Source organism: Lucilia cuprina, chromosome 5, assembly GCF_022045245.1.
Source record: "Lucilia cuprina isolate Lc7/37 chromosome 5, ASM2204524v1, whole genome shotgun sequence".
NCBI lineage: Eukaryota > Metazoa > Arthropoda > Insecta > Diptera > Calliphoridae > Lucilia > Lucilia cuprina.
Window position 1 is genome coordinate 39,690,210 of NC_060953.1, and position 18,334 is coordinate 39,708,543.

The following is an 18,334-nucleotide window of genomic DNA, read 5'->3' on the forward strand; positions in this document are numbered from 1 at the left end:
ACAAAAAACAAAACTGTTGTATAAAGAATTAATAATGAAAATATATATACGAATTAATTGAAGAAAGGTAGTACAATTATTAGTTTTTTTTTTTAAATTATAAATATATAAAATAAAATCATTAAAATACCTTTAATCTAAAGCTTAAACGTTTTTTTAATTAACAAAACTATAAAAATATATAAAATCGCCTTGAATACTATATAAAACCAAAATGACAAAACTTTACTTCAAAACCAAAATAAAATCTAACAAATATTTAATAATTATAACGAAAAACAATTGGCTTTTTTAAAAGTTATAATAACTATAAATAAGACAGAAAAATATTATACTACTTACATACCTACTTAACGATTTTTATAACAAATTTGCAGAAAAAAAGAAAGAAAAAATTTTCGTGAATTAACAATTTAATCATGAGTTTTAAAAAAGCATTTAATTTACTTGTATCTTAAAGAAAAATATAAAATAAAAAATAAGAAAAAAATTGATAGAAAACAACAACAACAAAAAATAAAAAAAAAAAACAAATTATTTTTTGAAACTTTTCATAGCACAATTTTTGTATAAAATTAATGAATTAATTGATGAAAATGATAACAATTCATTAAATAAAATATTAGTAGCTAGAAAACCTGTTTTTTAATTAGTGAAATTAATTGGATGATAAACTGTAATAAACAAGAAAATAAAAATTTGGTACCTATTGCAAAATATTTTATTAAAATGAATTATTAATAAAAATTAAAAATAATGAAAATGATTAGTATTGAAATCGGTTTTAAAACAGAGTTTGTTTTTATAGCTTATACCAAAAAAAGAAGAATTTTTTTCGAAAAACATAGACAGGAGAGAAAACTGTTCAATAGATATAAAGTCGTCAAAATTCTATGTTCTATAGTCAAGACTATAGACTGAAATATAGTCAAGACTTTAGACTGATCTATAGTCAAGACTTTAGACTGATCTATAGCCAAGACTATAGACTAATCTATAGTCAAGACTGTAGACTGATCTATATTCAAGACTATAGACTGATCTATAGTCAAGACTATAGACTAATTTATAGTCAAGACTATAGACTGACCTATATTCAAGACTATAGAATGATTTATAGTCAAGATTATATTCTGATCTGTAGTCAAGATTATATTCTGATCTGTAGTCAAGACTATAGACTGATCTATAGTCAAGACTATACTGATCTATAGTCAAGACTATAGACTAATCTATAGTCAAGACTATAGACTAATCTATAGTCAAGACTATAGACTAATCTATAGTCAAGACTATAGACTGATCTATAGTCAAGACTATAGACTGATCTATAGTCAAGACTATAGACTGATCTATAGTCAAGACTATAGACTGATCTATAGTCAAGACTATAGACTAATCTATAGTCAAGACTATAGACTGATCTATAGTCAAGACTATAGACTGATCTATAGTCAAGACTATAAACTAATCTATAGTCAAGACTATAAACTAATCTATAGTCAAGACAATAGACTGATCTATATTCAAGGCTATAGACTGATCTATAGTCAAGACTATAGACTGATCTATAGTCAAGACTATAGACTGAACTATAGTCAAGACTATAGACTGATCTATAGTCAAGACTATAAACTAATCTATAGTCAAGACAATAGACTGATCTATATTCAAGACTATAGACTGATCTATAGTCAAGACTATAGACTGATCTATAGTCAAGACTATAGACTGAACTATAGTCAATACTATAGACTGATCTATAGTCAAGACTATAGACTGATCTGATCTGATGAATATACACCGATCTATAGTCATGACTATAGACTAATTTATATACAAGACTATTGAGTGATCTATAGTGAAGACTATAGACTGATCTATAGCCAAAACTATAAACTGATTTATAGTCAAAACTATAGACTGATATATAACCACGACTGCTGTATAGACAATGCTATCGAAAGCTTTATAATCGAAACTATAGACTACTCTATAGTCAGGACAATAAACTGCAGACAGATCTTTAGTCAAAGCTATAGACTTATTTTGACTAAACATTTTTTATGTAAAGCATATACTAAACAGAAGAGAAAACAGTTCAATAGATATAAAGTTAACATAATTTTTGATCTATAGTCAAGACTATAGACTGATCTATAATCAATACTATAGGATGATTTATAGTCAAGAATATAGATTGATCAATAGTCAAGATTATGCTGTTCTATTAACAAGACTATAGAATGCTCTCTAGTTAAAACTATAGCCTGATCTATAGTCAAGACTATAAACTTTTCCTTAGTCAAAATTACACACTGATCTACAATCAAGAATATACAGATCTATGATTTTGTGATCAATATACTGATCCATATTCAAGACTATAAAATAACTTTTATATAAAACATTGACTAAACTGAAGAGAAAACAGTTCAATAGATATCAAGTCGTCATAATTCTCTGATCTATAGTGAAGACTATAGACTGATCTATAATCAATACTATAAAATAGTCTATAGTCAAGAATATAGATTGATCTATAGTCAAGATAATACTGTCCTATTAACAAGACTATAGAATGCTCTTTAGTCAAAACTATAGCCTGATGTATATTCAAGACTATAAACTTTTCCTCAGCGAAAATTACAGACTGATCTATAGTCAAGAATATATGATTTGGTGATCAATATACTGATCCATAGTCAAGACTATAGAATGATCTAAAGTCAAGACTGTAGATACTGATCTACAGTCAATGCTATAAACTGATCTATAGTCGAATAAGCTATTCCGTAGTCAAGTCTACATATTGATCTTTAGTCAAAACTATAGTCGAACTATAGACTTATTTTTTGACAAGACTATAGATCTATATTTAAGATAGTCAAGCCTACAGCCCGATCTATAAAATTACTTACTAATTTAAGTTGATCTTTATAAAAAAGATGGATTTATAGTCAAGATTTTAAACTGATCATGACTAAGGATTGAAACAATAGATTTTTTAAAGGCAGTATTGGGAAGTGGGAAACCGAAAATTGTTCATACCAAATATACAAACGAGAAAAAAGGAAAAAAAGAAAATAAGTGAAAAAACAAAAGTGCCCCTCCCCCAAACACTCGAGCTGTATCCGCGACAGCCCTCATCTATAGTTTTGTCTACAGATTGATGTATTCCTTATAATAATCACAATTTTAACTTATTATGAGTTAATATAGTCACAGTTTCCAGCTCCAAAGACGATCAGAAAAATCTTTTAAAAATTCTTGACTATTTTTTAGTATAAACTATAAAAAGTTTCAAAAAGTGTCATATTTTTTCAATTCGAAACCGAATACGCAAAAAAATATATATTAAAAAATATTATTCTTCAAGTAGTACCTTAACTAAAAGAATTTTTGTTAACCTTAATGCCCTTTTTAAATTAACAAAAAATAAAATAATAATTAAAAAAAATTTAAAAAAAACACATCCTTCCATATAAAAAGAAATACTGTAATTTAAAAATAAATAAATAAATAAATAAATAAAAATTCCCTTAAATGAAAATGATTCCTTTAGCAAAATATTTATAATTATAAAAAATATATAAGAAAATATAAAAACAACAAGAAATACTTTAACATAATAATTATTATAATAATTATTAGAAAGAACATAACATACAATTTAGGTATAATATTTTTTCATATGAATTTTTTTATATAAAAGAAAATATTTTATAAAACAAAACATTATTTATAGAACTTTTTTTTAGTTATTTTTACAAAAAAAAAAGAAAGAAATATATATAAAATAATATATAAATTAAAAAGAAATTTTGTAGTTTTTTTCTTTTTTTTCTATAAACATAAAATAGTTAAAGAACAAAGTTTACATACAATTATTAAAAAAAAAAACTAATAATATTAAATAAACAAAAATATAAACAAAAATCCCTTTAAACAATTATAACAGCAATTTAAAAAGCAAACAAATATATCTCTAACCCTCTCAAAACTTAAAATAAACCAAAATTTAACAGAATTATTAAAAAAAATAGTTGAAACAAATTATTATTTATTACTTAAATAAAACAAGTTTTTAAAACTAAATATATCAGTAAAAGAAACCAAATAAAGTGAAATATTAATAAAAAATTAAAGAAAAAAATATTAATAATTAAAAATCAAATAATAAAAAAACAAATTAGTTGCAAACTTTTATCGATATTATATTTCCAAATAATATACAGTTAAAAAAATAAAAAATGTATTATTAAAATAAAAAAGAAAATATAAAAAAATACATAAAAGAAATCTTGAAAACTTTTGGTGCATCACAAAAAAATAATAATAAAAAATACAGATGGAAAGGAATGAAATTATATATTAATAAAAATTATAATATTACAAAAAAAAGAAAAACAAAAATAATACAATTCACTTAATAAATACATTTTTTCTGAATAAATATTATAAAATGTATTTTTTTTTAAATTTACTAGCTTAACCTGGGTGCTTCGCTACCCAATCAAAATACAAATAAAAAAGTACCAAAATGTCTCCCAAAAGCGAGCATGATATGTTCTTTTTTAACTCCTTATTTGTAAGCGAGCGTAGAAGTACTTGCCTTCAATGACACCATCGTGTTAAAATAATGACTTAAAATGCTAATGAAGAAGTAGTAAAAAGCGGTTTTTAGCTTTTTAACTCATTACTTTTCAATAAGAGTTTTTCCTGAGATATTATTTAAACATTAAAAAAAAACCAAAACTATTCTTCTTGTAATTTTTTTTCTTCTTCAGTTCCCCACATGTACTACATGTCTCCACAAGTACCTTTTAAAAAACAAAAAAAAAAAAAAAAATACCAAAAAGTTTACCTTTTCCGGATCTCACCTAACTCAAACTCTACATACTTAATTCAATATTTCTAGGTTCAATATTACAGAAAATTCAAAAAGTACCTTTTGCAGAACGATAAAGTATCAAAAAATCCTCATTGATTTGTTCTCGTCTAATCCGGGCTCTACATACTTAATATCATGTTTCTGTGTTCATTACTATAGAAAACTCAAAAAACAAGAAACAAGAAAAAAGTACCAAAAAGTTCCCTTTTTCCGGTTCACACCAAATTTCAACTTAATTTCATGTTTCTAGGTCCAATATTATAGAAAATTCAAAAAGTACCTTTTGTAGAACGAAAAAGTACCCAAAAAAATTCCTTTGATTTGTAGAAAACTCAAAAAGTACCTTTTGAAAAACATAAAGTACTAAAAAGTTCCCTTTTATGGGTTTTCATCTAATTCCGACTCTACATACTTAATTTCATGTTTCTAGATTGAATATTATAGAATATTCGAAAAGTACCTTTGAAAAACGAAAAAGTACCAAAAAATTCCCTTTTATGGATTCTCTCTTAATTCAGATTCTACATGGTTAGTTTCATATATCTACGTTTAATATTATAGAAAATTCAAAAAGTACCTTTTGAAAAACGAAAAAGTACCAAAAAGTTCCCTTTTATGGCTTCTAGCTTAAGCCAGGCTTCACATACTTAATTTTATGTTTCTAGCCAATAATAACTAGTGTGCTGCTCTCGCCCTGCTACTCTTGCTCTGATGCTATCGCTCTGCCTTGTTTTAATAACCAATACAATAACAAAATTTACCGTAAGATTATATATTTCGCCTAGGAATATACTTTTTCAAAAATTAGGGATATAACTCACACAATTCAAATGTGCATTAATTTTTTTATCAAAAAAATTGTGCTTTCCAAAAATAATAAGATCGCAGACGAACTGGCCAGATGTGGTCACTGTGGAGTTAGGTAGGTAAAACTTCTAATCTGCCACTACTAGAGGTTAAACTTCGATAAACTAAGAAACTCCTCTAACCAATCTTGGCATAGTATGTTGGATTGCAGATTGTAGAAGTGATAACCGGTCACTTCGCAATTGGAGACTTTCTGGGAAATTAGGTCTTTAACACACAAGAGTTTTTTTTGGGTTGTGTGAGGACGAATAGGAGCTAGAGACAGAAGAACATAGTTTTGCGACTGTGCTAGATTTGGATATCGTACTCTTTCTCTATTTCACATTTATCGTTTCGGCTTTTCTATCTTCTTTCTGTTTATATTTTGTTTCTTCTTAAAGGGAATAAAAATGGATCCTCTTGGGTCTTCGTGTGGATATATACCAATTTGGTGTTATTATTATAACTATATAATAGTTTAAGAACTAGTCTAGACAAGTGTACACGATAGACTATGGAATAATCTATTAACTAATGTATTACATAGACTGTTAACTATATTATTGTCTAGTAGACTATTGACGAGTCTATGGACTAGTTTGTGAATTAATCTATTGACAATATTATTGACTAGTCTATGAACTAGACTATTGACAAGCCTATCAATTTGTTGACTAAAATTGTATCTAGTTAATGCACTAGTCTATATACTTTATATTTCTTTCTGTGATGTTCTATTGATTAGTACATTTACTAGACTATGGACTAGTCTACTGGATAAGACTTTTGATTAGTCTACGAACTAAACTATGAGTACAACATTTACTAGACTATGGACTAGTCTATTGGATAAGACTTTTTATTAGTCTACAGACTAAGCCGGAATGGTCCAAGGGCTAATCTATTTAATACTCTATGGGTTAGACTAATGTTTGGACTAACTAACTTGACTATTATTAGTATATAAATTAGTGAGTAAACCAGCCTATTCAATGGTTCAGAGGCTATACTTTTGATTAGCGTATTGAATATTCTATTGACAAATCTAGGGACTAGCATATTTTCTAGTTTATTAAGGAGTTTATTGCTTAGTCCATTAACTCACCTATGAAATATCATAATGAATAAAATATTATCTCTATATGTATATCTTATTTGCTATTCTTTTCACTCTAATACATAGTATTAGACATGGTCTACATTATAGACTAGTCAGTTAGCTAAACTATTTATTGATCAATACATTTACAAGTCTATAGACTATTTTATTGACAAGTCTATAGAACAGTCTATGAGCTATTAGCTAATTTATGGCAAGATATAGAAACTGATTCTGGTGATGAAATGTTAGAGGAAATGATATCAACAGCCACAGCCGTCTTAGCTGCTGACAATAGTTCACCCGATTCCATACCACCTTAACGTAATGAATTAGATTTACCTCTACTATGCGATAGAATATATGAATTACATTATCTAACAAATAAGGCTCAGAACTATAGATCAGTCTACTAAGTAGTCTTCGGACTACTTACTAAGTTATGGACTATGATATTGCATAGTCTATGGACCAAACTATTGATCCACTTGACATAGTTTATCTAAGTCTATTTAACACAGAGATAAAGAGAGTTATTCATCACTTTTCTAAATTATGGCGTGTCTATACTTAGGTCCATTTACTAACATTTTATATATTTTATTATAAATCTGAATCGATTTAGTAAAAATAAACAATTTAAATAAATATCCGTTATATACAAATGTTAATTATACAATAATTCTGATCTCTTCCACACACAGATCAGGCAGTATTGAGGGCATCTCACCAACTTCGGTTGGACCAAATTTAATAGCCGCATTATCGAGCAGTGATGCCACTTCGATTGGTACATGGCGCATGATAAAAGGTAAAGTTTCACAAACAATTGAAGATATAAAATCATCTAAAGGTAGTACAACAAATATTACTACATTACAACCCCAATCATATCCAACTATTATAATCAAAGGTAAATATTTCAAAATTCATTATAATTATGATTTCGTTTTTTTGTTACAATTTTTTTTTTAATTTTTAAATTTGATTTTTTGATGAAATTAAAAAAAGAATTAAAATAGTAGTAATGTGTAAACAAAAAACAAAATCAAAACATTTTATAACTAAATAAATTTCTATTTATTTTCAAATGAATCATCTAAAACTCCCCATTTATCATGTCTTAGGGGGTGAACATCAACAGCAAACGGGAATTGAATTCGATTCAGATCAGGAGACTAAAACTTCCATGAGTGAAGATTTATCGGTGGAACAGGATAGACGCAGTAGTGGTGGTAGTGGTAAACATAAAAGATCTAGTAAATTGGAAGATTCCGATTCAGAATTTGAAAATGAAATATTGTTAGAGGGTGAATCGGAACATTCACGTTTCCGACGCGGCTTTGCTCATCTCAAGTCGAAAGTAAAGGCCAAACACGCGGCACATCAAGCACAAAGAGCTACCCTCTCCACCGCTTCGGCTGCAGCAGCAGCAACAGTTTCTACACCTGTTAGCCATTCGGCAGTGACAGCAGTGAAGAAAGACATCAGTCCCAGTAGAAGTACAGGCTCCTCGTCCTCTTCGACTTCTTTAAGGGGAAATTTCTTAAGAAGACGCCGTAATAAAGGTGTAGAAACAGCAGAATTGGCTTCACCCACCAATATGGCTTCAGCTTTAGCCGCCACAGTGGCCGCCAGTGGTGAAATGGCTGCTGCAGTACCCGTAGTAGTAAGTGGTAAACCGGCCAAGAAACCCAAGGGTATTACAGTGGGTAAAAAAGATATAGAAATTGAGTCTGGTGTTGAGATGTTAGAGGATATGATACCACCAGCCACAGCCGCCCCAGCTGCTGATGATACCTCACCCGATTCCATACCACCTAAACGTGATGAATTAAATTTACCATTACAAAGTGATAATCTAAACACTCCACCCTACAAGGACTATACACTAAAAAGTATTAAAATGTTATACGAATGCCAAGATCCTACAAATATGACTCCCAACGAGTCACGTCTATCATCGGATAGTGCTGCTTCCTTGGGTAAAACAAATCAAGTTGACAATAAACATTTCTTTTGGGATTATTGGTATCAAATTGTTAAACATGCTAAATATTTACCCTGTATTTCCATTATGGGTTTAGTAACCATATTCATTTTGCCCTTAAATGATTTTATTCGCGGGGTCTTAACTTGTTTATTAAGCATTACCATTGTTGATGGTCTCTGGAATTTAATACAAACAGTTATTGAACGTTATACCATACATTTTAAACCAGAAAAGACAACGTTTCATATACCCGACTATAGTAAAATGACAATATGTGAGGTACCGGCAGTGAAGGAGTATAAAACTGTTAAATCGTATGGGGTAAGTGTGAAGTAGTTTGGATTTTAGTAAAAAAACTTAATTTTTTATTTTTGGTATATTTTTAGGGTTGGATGAATGAGATTGATAGTTACGATCCAAATACATTCAGTATTAACATGGCTAGATCGGTTTATATTAAACTGGAAGGTAAGTTGTACAACTAATAATATCAATAGATAGATAGATAGATAGATAGATAGATAGATAGATAGATAGATAGATAGATAGATAGATAGATAGATAGATAGATAGATAGATAGATAGATAGATAGATAGATAGATAGATAGATAGATAGATAGATAGATAGATAGATAGATACATAGATAGATAGATAGATAGATAGATAGATAGATAGATAGATAGATAGATAGATAGATAGATAGATAGATAGATAGATAGATAGATAGATAGATAGATACATCAATTCAAGTAGCTTTCAATATCTTCTACTTTTCATATTTCTATTTTTTTATAATTGCAGGCACAGTATTACATATATCCACTACGAATGCTCGTATACCCAAGCGTGTTATGTGGAATGAATTGCCTATAAATCGTAAAACTATAATTTTTACCACACATCGCACATACGATTTACTAGGCTGTCGTATTGAATTATTACCTATTGGTTTAGCTAGAAAAAGGTACCAAGACACAACATACTAATATCAATAACTTATATTTAAATAATTAATTATTGTTTTTTTAAAGGCACTTCAATCGCAAATATCCCATACAACTAATAATAAAAGATACTAAAACGGCACCTAGCGCTGAGGATGATGATATCGATAACAAACCTTTAAGACGTAGATTTAGTCGACATCGTAATAAGCGAGAAAAGTCGGAAACAAAAGAATTAGCGGAAAATAGTAGCGGTAAATTAAATGAAAATGAAACACAGACACAAGAATCGGGTGGAGAAATGGATTTCGGAGCCACTATATTAAATGCAGATGTAAGTTGCAAATTTTAAAAGAAAAAATATTTAATTTAAAATGTAATTCTTAACAGTTGCAGAAATTACAAGATGACGTTAATCCAGATGAGGATTTAAATAATATAACCGTACCATGTGGTGATGAAGTTCGTATTTTATTATTTGCCAGATGTGCCAGAGAAAAGGAAGATTGGTATATTAAATATTGAAAAGCTAAATTGGTTTTATTTAATATATATTTTAAATCTTATAGGTATAGACGTTTTGTAGCCGCTAGCTGTGGTGATGTCCATGATCAAGATTTACATTTGAGTAATGTAAAGCTTATTAATTCTAAGGACTTGCAAGCGGCTGCTACTAAAGCGGCACAATTAATAACTAATCCTAAGGTAAATATGGATAGATCTTATTATTTTTTTATGTACATTTTATTTTTATGTTTGACCATATTTTTAACAGCCTAAAGAGAACATAGCTGGTTCCGGTAAATCTTCAGTGTCTGAACAACAAAGAGAATCAACCTCATCGCTTAATTTTGAAGATTTAGTTGATGTAAGTTTTCAAGGAGAAATTTTTTTGTTCGTAATTTAAATTTTATTTGTTATGTCTTTTCTTTTAAATTCCTTAGCTATCTCCTGCTGTTCCCGAAAAAGAGGAAACGGAACGTGATGACGAATCTATAGAATTTATGCCAGATGATGCTGAAACCATTGAGGGTCTTTTAATGTTAGCCAGCGCTGCTAGAAATGATGCTAATTATATTAAATTTATGGCTTTATATCAGGTATGTTAAGGAGAATGAATGTTGTGTTTAACGAAATAGAAAAAAATCCTTTAAAAAGCAAAATAAATTGAATCAAACTTTTTCTATAGAAACAATTATTAGAAAGTACATTCATTACATTTGAGCAACTAAAAACATGTGATTTAATAAGTTTATTATCGTTAAAGTTTTTTTTTAACGTTTTTTTTAAGTCTAGACTAGGCTAGTCTATGGTCTACTCAATGAATTAGTCTAATTTATAGACTATTCTGTGGTCTATATGGCATATAGTCTAGTCTGTCGACTAGTCTATACTCTAGTCTGTAGAATAGTCTATACTCTAGTCTATAGTCTAGTCTATAGCCTGTCTATAGTCTAGTCTATAATCTAGTCTATAATCTAGTCTATAATCTAGTCTATAGTCTAGTCAATGGTCTACTCTATAGTCTAGTCTATAGTCTTATCTATAGTATAGTCTATAGTATAATCTATAGTGTATTCTATAATATAGTCTATAGTATAATCTATAGTGTATTCTATAGTATAGTCTATAGTCTAGTCTATAGTCTATTCAATAGTCTAGTCTATAGTCTGTCTATAGTCTACTATATTGTCTAGTCTATAGTCTACTCTATAGTCTTGTCTATAGTCTAGTCTATAGTCTAGTCTATAGTCTAGTCTATAGTCTAGTCTATAGTCTAGTCTATAGTCTAGTCTATATCTAGTCTATAGTCTAGTCTATAGTCTAGTCTATAGTCTAGTCTATAGTCTAGTCTATAGTCTAGTCTATAGTCTAGTCTATAGTCTAGTCTATAGTCTAGTCTATAGTCTAGTCTATAGTCTAGTCTATAGTCTAGTCTATAGTCTAGTCTATAGTCTAGTCTATAGTCTAGTCTATAGTCTAGTCTATAGTCTAGTCTATAGTCTAGTCTATAGTCTAGTCTATAGTCTAGTCTATAGTCTAGTCTATAGTCTAGTCTATAGTCTAGTCTATAGTCTAGTCTATAGTCTAGTCTATAGTCTAGTCTATAGTCTAGTCTATAGTCTAGTCTATAGTCTAGTCTATAGTCTAGTCTATAGTCTAGTCTATAGTCTAGTCTATAGTCTAGTCTATAGTCTAGTCTATAGTCTAGTCTATAGTCTAGTCTATAGTCTAGTCTATAGTCTAGTCAATAGTCTAGTCTATAGTCTAGTCTATAGTCTAGTCTATAGTCTAGTCTATAGTCTAGTCTATAGTCTAGTCTATAGTCTAGTCTATAGTCTAGTCTATAGTCTAGTCTATAGTCTAGTCTATAGTCTAGTCTATAGTCTAGTCTATAGTCTAGTCTATAGTCTAGTCTATAGTCTAGTCTATAGTCTAGTCTATAGTCTAGTCTATAATCTAGTCTATAGTCTAGTCTATAGTCTAGTCTATAGTCTAGTCTATAGTCTAGTCTATAGTCTAGTCTATAGTCTAGTCTATAGTCTAGTCTATAGTCTAGTCTATAGTCTAGTCTATAGTCTAGTCTATAGTCTAGTCTATAGTCTAGTCTATAGTCTAGTCTATAGTCTAGTCTATAGTCTAGTCTATAGTCTAGTCTATAGTCTAGTCTATAGTCTAGTCTATAGTCTAGTCTATAGTCTAGTCTATAGTCTAGTCTATAGTCTAGTCTATAGTCTAGTCTATAGTCTAGTCTATAGTGTAGTCTATAGTCTAGTATATAGTCTAGTATATAGTCTAGTCTATAGTCTAGTCTATAGTCTAGTCGATAGTCTGGTCTATAGTCTAGTCTATAGTCTAGTCTATAGTCTAGTATATAGTCTAGTCTATAGTATAGTCTATAGTCTAGTCTATAGTCTAGTCTATAGTCTAGTCTATAGTCTAGTCTAGTCTATAGTCTAGTCTATAGTCTTGTCTATAGTCTAGTCTATAGTCTAGTCTATAGTCTAGTATATAGTCTAGTCTATAGTCTAGTCTATAGTCTAGTCTATAGTCTAGTCTATAGTCTAGTCTATAGTCTAGTCTATAGTCTAGTCTATAGTGAAGGGTATACCAGATTCGGTTCAGCCGAATGTAGATCTCATATTTGTTTTTAATTTATATTTTTTTTATATTATATTATTTTTTTTGTTTGTTTTTATTATTTTTATTTTATTTTTTGTTTTTTTTTTTTATTTTTTTAGAAAGCTTGTAGACAATCAAAGATTCCAGTTTACAAAGGACAAATCTTTCATGATCCTCTAGACAAGAAAAGTGTATGTTTTTATTATTTATTATTTTGTTTAAATTAATCATTATAAACATGAAGTAATAAAAGAAATTAAAGTGATTTTAAAATATTATTTTGATTTCAAGTTCCCTACGATTCCATGTTTAAATTATGATTTAAACAAATCTTTGTTTTTAATTTTAGAATAAACGCACTGCACGTCATGAAAATGAACTTTGGAAGGGCATAGATCAGTCGTTATTCTTAGGTCCTTCTGGCAGTGTGGTATGGGCTAATGTTTTAATAGGCCGCTTACTCTACAGCACCTTACAAAATGAGCAAATTTTAGATAAAATACAGGATATTTTGCAAAAGAAATTGAATTCCATTAAGGTAAGTTAAAATTTTAAAATTAAGACTTTAAATATTAACAAAAATTCATATCTTTTACAGCTTCCCAGTTTCATGGAGGATGTGGTCATTAAAAATATTGACCTAGGCACAACACCTCCGCTAATACATCGTGTCTCCCAACCTATGCTAGATGAACGTGGCATTTGGCTTGACATGGATGTAACATATGAGGGTCATTGTCATATAACCGTAACGACAAAAATGAATTTGTTACGTCTTAAACGTCCAATGCGTACACCTCTGTTTGTTGATACAAAACTAGATGCCACCATACCGAATTCGCACATAGCAGCTTCTTTGAAAGATGAACTTTTAGCTGCCAATAAAGCAGCACGTGGCGGTGTTAATGAAACGGAACTATTAATAGAAAGCGCTTTGACAGGCAGTGCTATATTTGATAGTGATGCTGAAAGTACTGGCAGTTCAAGTACAGAATCCGATAGTCCTATTGCTGGTACAATGGGTGAAAATCCGAATAGTGTTAGTGAAGGGTGAGTTAGAAGTTAGAAGGGATTTCAAAAAAGTATAAATATGTTAATACGTTTTCTTTTTTTTTGCTCTACAGCGCCACAAATCCGGGTAATGCTAGACGTATATTTAAATTTGTTGATCGCATTGCTACTTCCAATTTTTTCCAATCTGCAACGGAATTGTCTTTTGTACAAAAAGCCATGGAAAATATGAGTACTACCATAACATTAGGCATAGATTTAAGAGGTTTAGTTTCAAGAGTAACAATAAATATACCTCCACCACCCTCGGATAGAATATGGCTAGCGTAAGTTGAAACGAAATGTTTTTTTGTTTTTTTTTTTCTCTATAAAACATAAGATTTTCTTATTTTGTTTGTAGTTTTCGTGCTCCACCACGTCTTTGGCTAACAGCACGTCCTACAGTGGGTGATAAATCTGTTGATTGGAGCATTGTTACCAATGTTATTGAGGGTAAACTATGCGAGGCTGTTAATAAATATTTAGTATATCCCAATATGGTTGATTTAACTGTACCGTTTTTGGGTAAATCTGCAGCTTCCGAATCATAAGAATTAAACAATTTTGTTTTATATTTTTTTATTGTAGTTTTATTACATTCTATATGTTTGCCGTCTCTTTAAGGAGAAAATTTACTATAAGTTTTTTTTTTAAATATTATAATTATTATTACTATTATACAATTTATGTAAATTTCTTTATAAAATATCAGTAAAGAAAGAAAAAAAAAAGAAATTGTTAACATATTTTTCTAACTAATACTCTTTAAAAACCAAATTGAAAGAAAAAAAAAATAATATTAAACAAAACAAAAATAGTTAAACTATTTTAACAGTTTTATTCCTTAAAATATATTCCCCCTTTTTAAGTATTAAACTAATTAACTAACTAACTAATACATATACATATATATTTATATATTTAAATTGCAGACAACCGAAAAGACAGTTAAAAAAAAACTATAAATTATTAATATAATTTAAAAAACAACAACAATATTTCTATATATTTTTTTATACAATTATAATATTATAATTAACTATATCATTTTATTTTATATCTTATATATAGAAAATCAATTTATTTATATTTAATATTATTATAATTTTTTTATACCAAGTACATACATACATATAAACATATTCTTTTATAGTCTAGTCTATAGTCTAGTCTATAGTCTAGTCTATAGTCTAGTCTATAGTCTAGTCTATAGTCTAGTCTATAGTCTTGTCTATAGTCTAGTCTATAGTCTAGTCTATAGTCTAGTCTATAGTCTAGTCTATAGTCTAGTCTATAGTCTAGTCTATAGTCTAGTCTATAGTCTAGTCTATAGTCTAGTCTATAGTCTAGTCTATAGTCTAGTCTATAGTCTAGTCTATAGTCTAGCCTATAGTCTAGTCTATAGTCTATTCTATAGTCTAGTCTATAGTCATACATACATATAAACATATTCTTTCTAATACTTAAAAGGTGTCTTAAGTTTTTTTTATAAATTTATTTTCTTTTAAACAATATTAGTGATAACGTTTTATTTTTTTAATTTTATATATGTTAAAAGTTTTTTTTATACTCAAAATTGTTTTTTATTTCCTTTTTTGCCAGCGGCTTCATTGAAATAAACTTAATGTATTCCTATTGATATCATTTTTAAGACAACAACTTATTCTTGTTTAAGATTATTTAAAAACTAAATAAAAAAAAAATTAAGAAAAATAATTGTATTTTTGATTTCATATTAAAGTAAAGGCTTGAAAGATATTAAAGGTGTCTTGAGAATGTCATTGAGTCTATTATCTAACTAATATAAAATGCTTTAACAGGCAGTTTTATATTTGATACTGATGCTGAATGCACTGGCGATTCGAGTATGGAATCCGATAGTCCTATTGCTGGTGCAATGGGTCAAAATTCGCATAGTGTTTGTGAAGGGTAGGGTAAATATATTAAGATTTTAAAATCTTCTGCAACTAAATCGCCCTCACATCAATAACCTTGTTGCTGTCATCACGGGACAACCATGCAAGAAGGCTTGGTATTCCCCATAACGACTTCTGTAAAAGTTGTCAGGATATAGAGGAGGAATCTATTGAACATCTTCTCCGTCAATGGGAAGCGAATATTCGATGATTTGTCAGAACTATCCAGGTTAAGACTGGATAATATTAATGCCTTCGTCAGGCACAGTAGCTGGTTTTAGGATCATCCACAAGGATAGACCCTTCTATTTTCTCTTCCATCTCTATCTCAATTCTTCACTATTCTATACCTACTCCCTACCTCTTCTCGAACCTAAAACTCCTACTCTTTTTCTTTTATCTTCTATTATCGTTAAAGGTATCACAAAGGGACCAATAGGACCCAAGTGTGCGTCTTTGCAGCCTGAACACCTAACCTAACCTAGTCTATTGACTGAGCTATAGGTTAATTTCTTAGTCTATAGTCTGGAATAAAGTCTAGAATATAATGTAAAGTTTAGCATATAATCTCGTTTATAGTCTTTTACTTTAAACGCTAGAAAGGATTAGACCATAGCTGTAACTAACATGAGATGGTTATTACTATGCAAAGTCCAGACTATAAACTCGAATAAAGGCCATATTATGTATAAAAGTATTGTCTAGACTATAAATAGGCCTTTTTTAGGCTATCTATCCTTTAGATTATGTTCTAGACTATAGACTACATTATATCCTAGACTTTAGACTAGACTAAGTGCAGACTGTAGTGCAGTCTATAGATTTACTATATAAATTGTCATTGAATCTGAACTATAGTCTAGTCTTTTGACTGCCAATAAAGCAGCACCATTTTAATTCATGGTTATTCCTATGCATAGTCCGGTCTATAGACTTGAAGTTCAGATTAAACATAGGCTACATTATATCCCAGACTTTAAACTTCACTAAGATCAGACTAGATTATTCTATAGATCAAACCGTAGTTTGATCTATAATCATTGAGTCTATTATTTGGACTATGGTGTGTATTTTTGGTTGCCAATAAAGCAGCACGTAGAGGTGTTAATGAAGCGAAAGTGCTGTAACGGGCTGTGTTATATTTGATAGTGATGCTGAACGTACTGACAGTTCAAGTATTGAATACGATAATCCTATCGCTGCTGCAATGGGTAGAAACTTGAAAAGTGTTAATGTAGGTTGAGATAGAGATATTAAGATTTAAAACTATTTATTAGCCTTTAGACTAGACTCTAGACATTGAGCTTGAATTGAATTTCAGACTTTAGACTACACTGCGATCTAAACTGTAGCCTGTCTGTCCAATCAGAACTGTTTTCCAGTTTTTACTACTATCTAGCCTTTAAAATAAAATCTAGCTAAGATTAAAACCTAATAGTGACCTGCGGTAGGTTAGTGGTTAGTGTTCTAGTCTGGTAGACCGGAGGTGGTGGGTTCGATTCCCACCTGAGGCACTGGTTGAGGACCGCACAACAGACCCGATAGAGTCCTAGGTGTATTTTTTTCGGATTTGATGCATATATGTACATCCTCCTTTCGAACTAACTAGCTAACTAAAACCTAATAAATAATCTGGACTATACTTTAGTCTGAATTGTGGACAGTAGTCTAGTCTATAGCTTGTACTATTTTTTACTCTACAGTCTGGCCTATAATCTAAGGTATTGTCTAGTTTTTATTCTAGTTCATAAACTAAACTATAATTTAGTGTTGAGTTTACATCTAATCTTAAGTTTAGACCACAGTCTAGTCTAGCTATAGTTATTTCTATAGCTCATAGCCAAAGTATGGACTGTAGACTTAAATCCATTATAAATTTCAGAAATTTTTAAAGTGGTCATTAACTTTTTTAATTTAATTAAATAAAAATGAGTTTTGTTTTTTAATTTTGATAACATTTGTACTTACTTTATCGTACTTGCTTTATTAAACTTAATTTAAAAATTAAACCTTTATTAAATTAGTATCGATCTGATTTCCTGTCAAATGCAAATTTTAAAAGATAAACAAACATCTCTAAAGAAAACGTAAATATATTTGGTATATAAACCGAAATTATTTCAAATAAAACAGCACAGCTTTGGAAATATTTACTCAACAAACATGGCAAGTTTTTAAATTAATAAATTAAAAAAAAATTGTTAATTAATTAAATTTTTTACAGCATTATTCCCAATTATTTCTTATGGCTTTCAGCCTTTCTTTAATCTCCTGGACTTCTGGCGGTAGCATTGTTACTCGCGAATATTTACCAGCTGTGGGCACTCAAAGATTTATACAACATCACTATCCATCTTACTATCAGCAACAACATCATCAACAATATTATCCATCGTATGGTGTTAATGGTGGTTATTATCCACAATATTCCAATGGTTTGTTGGGAGGTCTAACCAGTTCTTTGGGT

General features: G+C 29.4%; 1 protein-coding gene across 7 annotated transcripts in view; it reads left to right on the plus strand.

Moving 5' to 3' along the window:
• Positions 1 to 14,705, plus strand: part of LOC111678983 (translational regulator orb2-like) — a 58,325-nt gene extending 43,620 nt beyond the window's left edge. For 5 of the 7 annotated variants that reach the window (XM_046952340.1, XM_023440458.2, XM_046952339.1 and 2 more), the window contains 14 exons: positions 7,544 to 7,752; positions 7,967 to 9,153; positions 9,219 to 9,300; positions 9,636 to 9,798; positions 9,866 to 10,112; positions 10,169 to 10,287; positions 10,348 to 10,483; positions 10,554 to 10,646; positions 10,723 to 10,878; positions 13,021 to 13,092; positions 13,251 to 13,439; positions 13,500 to 13,951; positions 14,026 to 14,238; positions 14,313 to 14,705. In XM_046952340.1, coding sequence (XP_046808296.1) covers positions 7,544 to 7,752; positions 7,967 to 9,153; positions 9,219 to 9,300; positions 9,636 to 9,798; positions 9,866 to 10,112; positions 10,169 to 10,287; positions 10,348 to 10,483; positions 10,554 to 10,646; positions 10,723 to 10,878; positions 13,021 to 13,092; positions 13,251 to 13,439; positions 13,500 to 13,951; positions 14,026 to 14,238; positions 14,313 to 14,502 — 3,508 coding nt within the window. In that variant the 3' untranslated portion in view covers positions 14,503 to 14,705. The remainder of the gene's footprint in view (positions 1 to 7,543; positions 7,753 to 7,966; positions 9,154 to 9,218; positions 9,301 to 9,635; positions 9,799 to 9,865; positions 10,113 to 10,168; positions 10,288 to 10,347; positions 10,484 to 10,553; positions 10,647 to 10,722; positions 10,879 to 13,020; positions 13,093 to 13,250; positions 13,440 to 13,499; positions 13,952 to 14,025; positions 14,239 to 14,312) is intronic. The other 2 variants (XM_046952343.1, XM_046952342.1) reach the window with 2 other exon arrangements.
• The last annotated feature ends 3,629 nt before the right edge of the window (positions 14,706 to 18,334 follow it).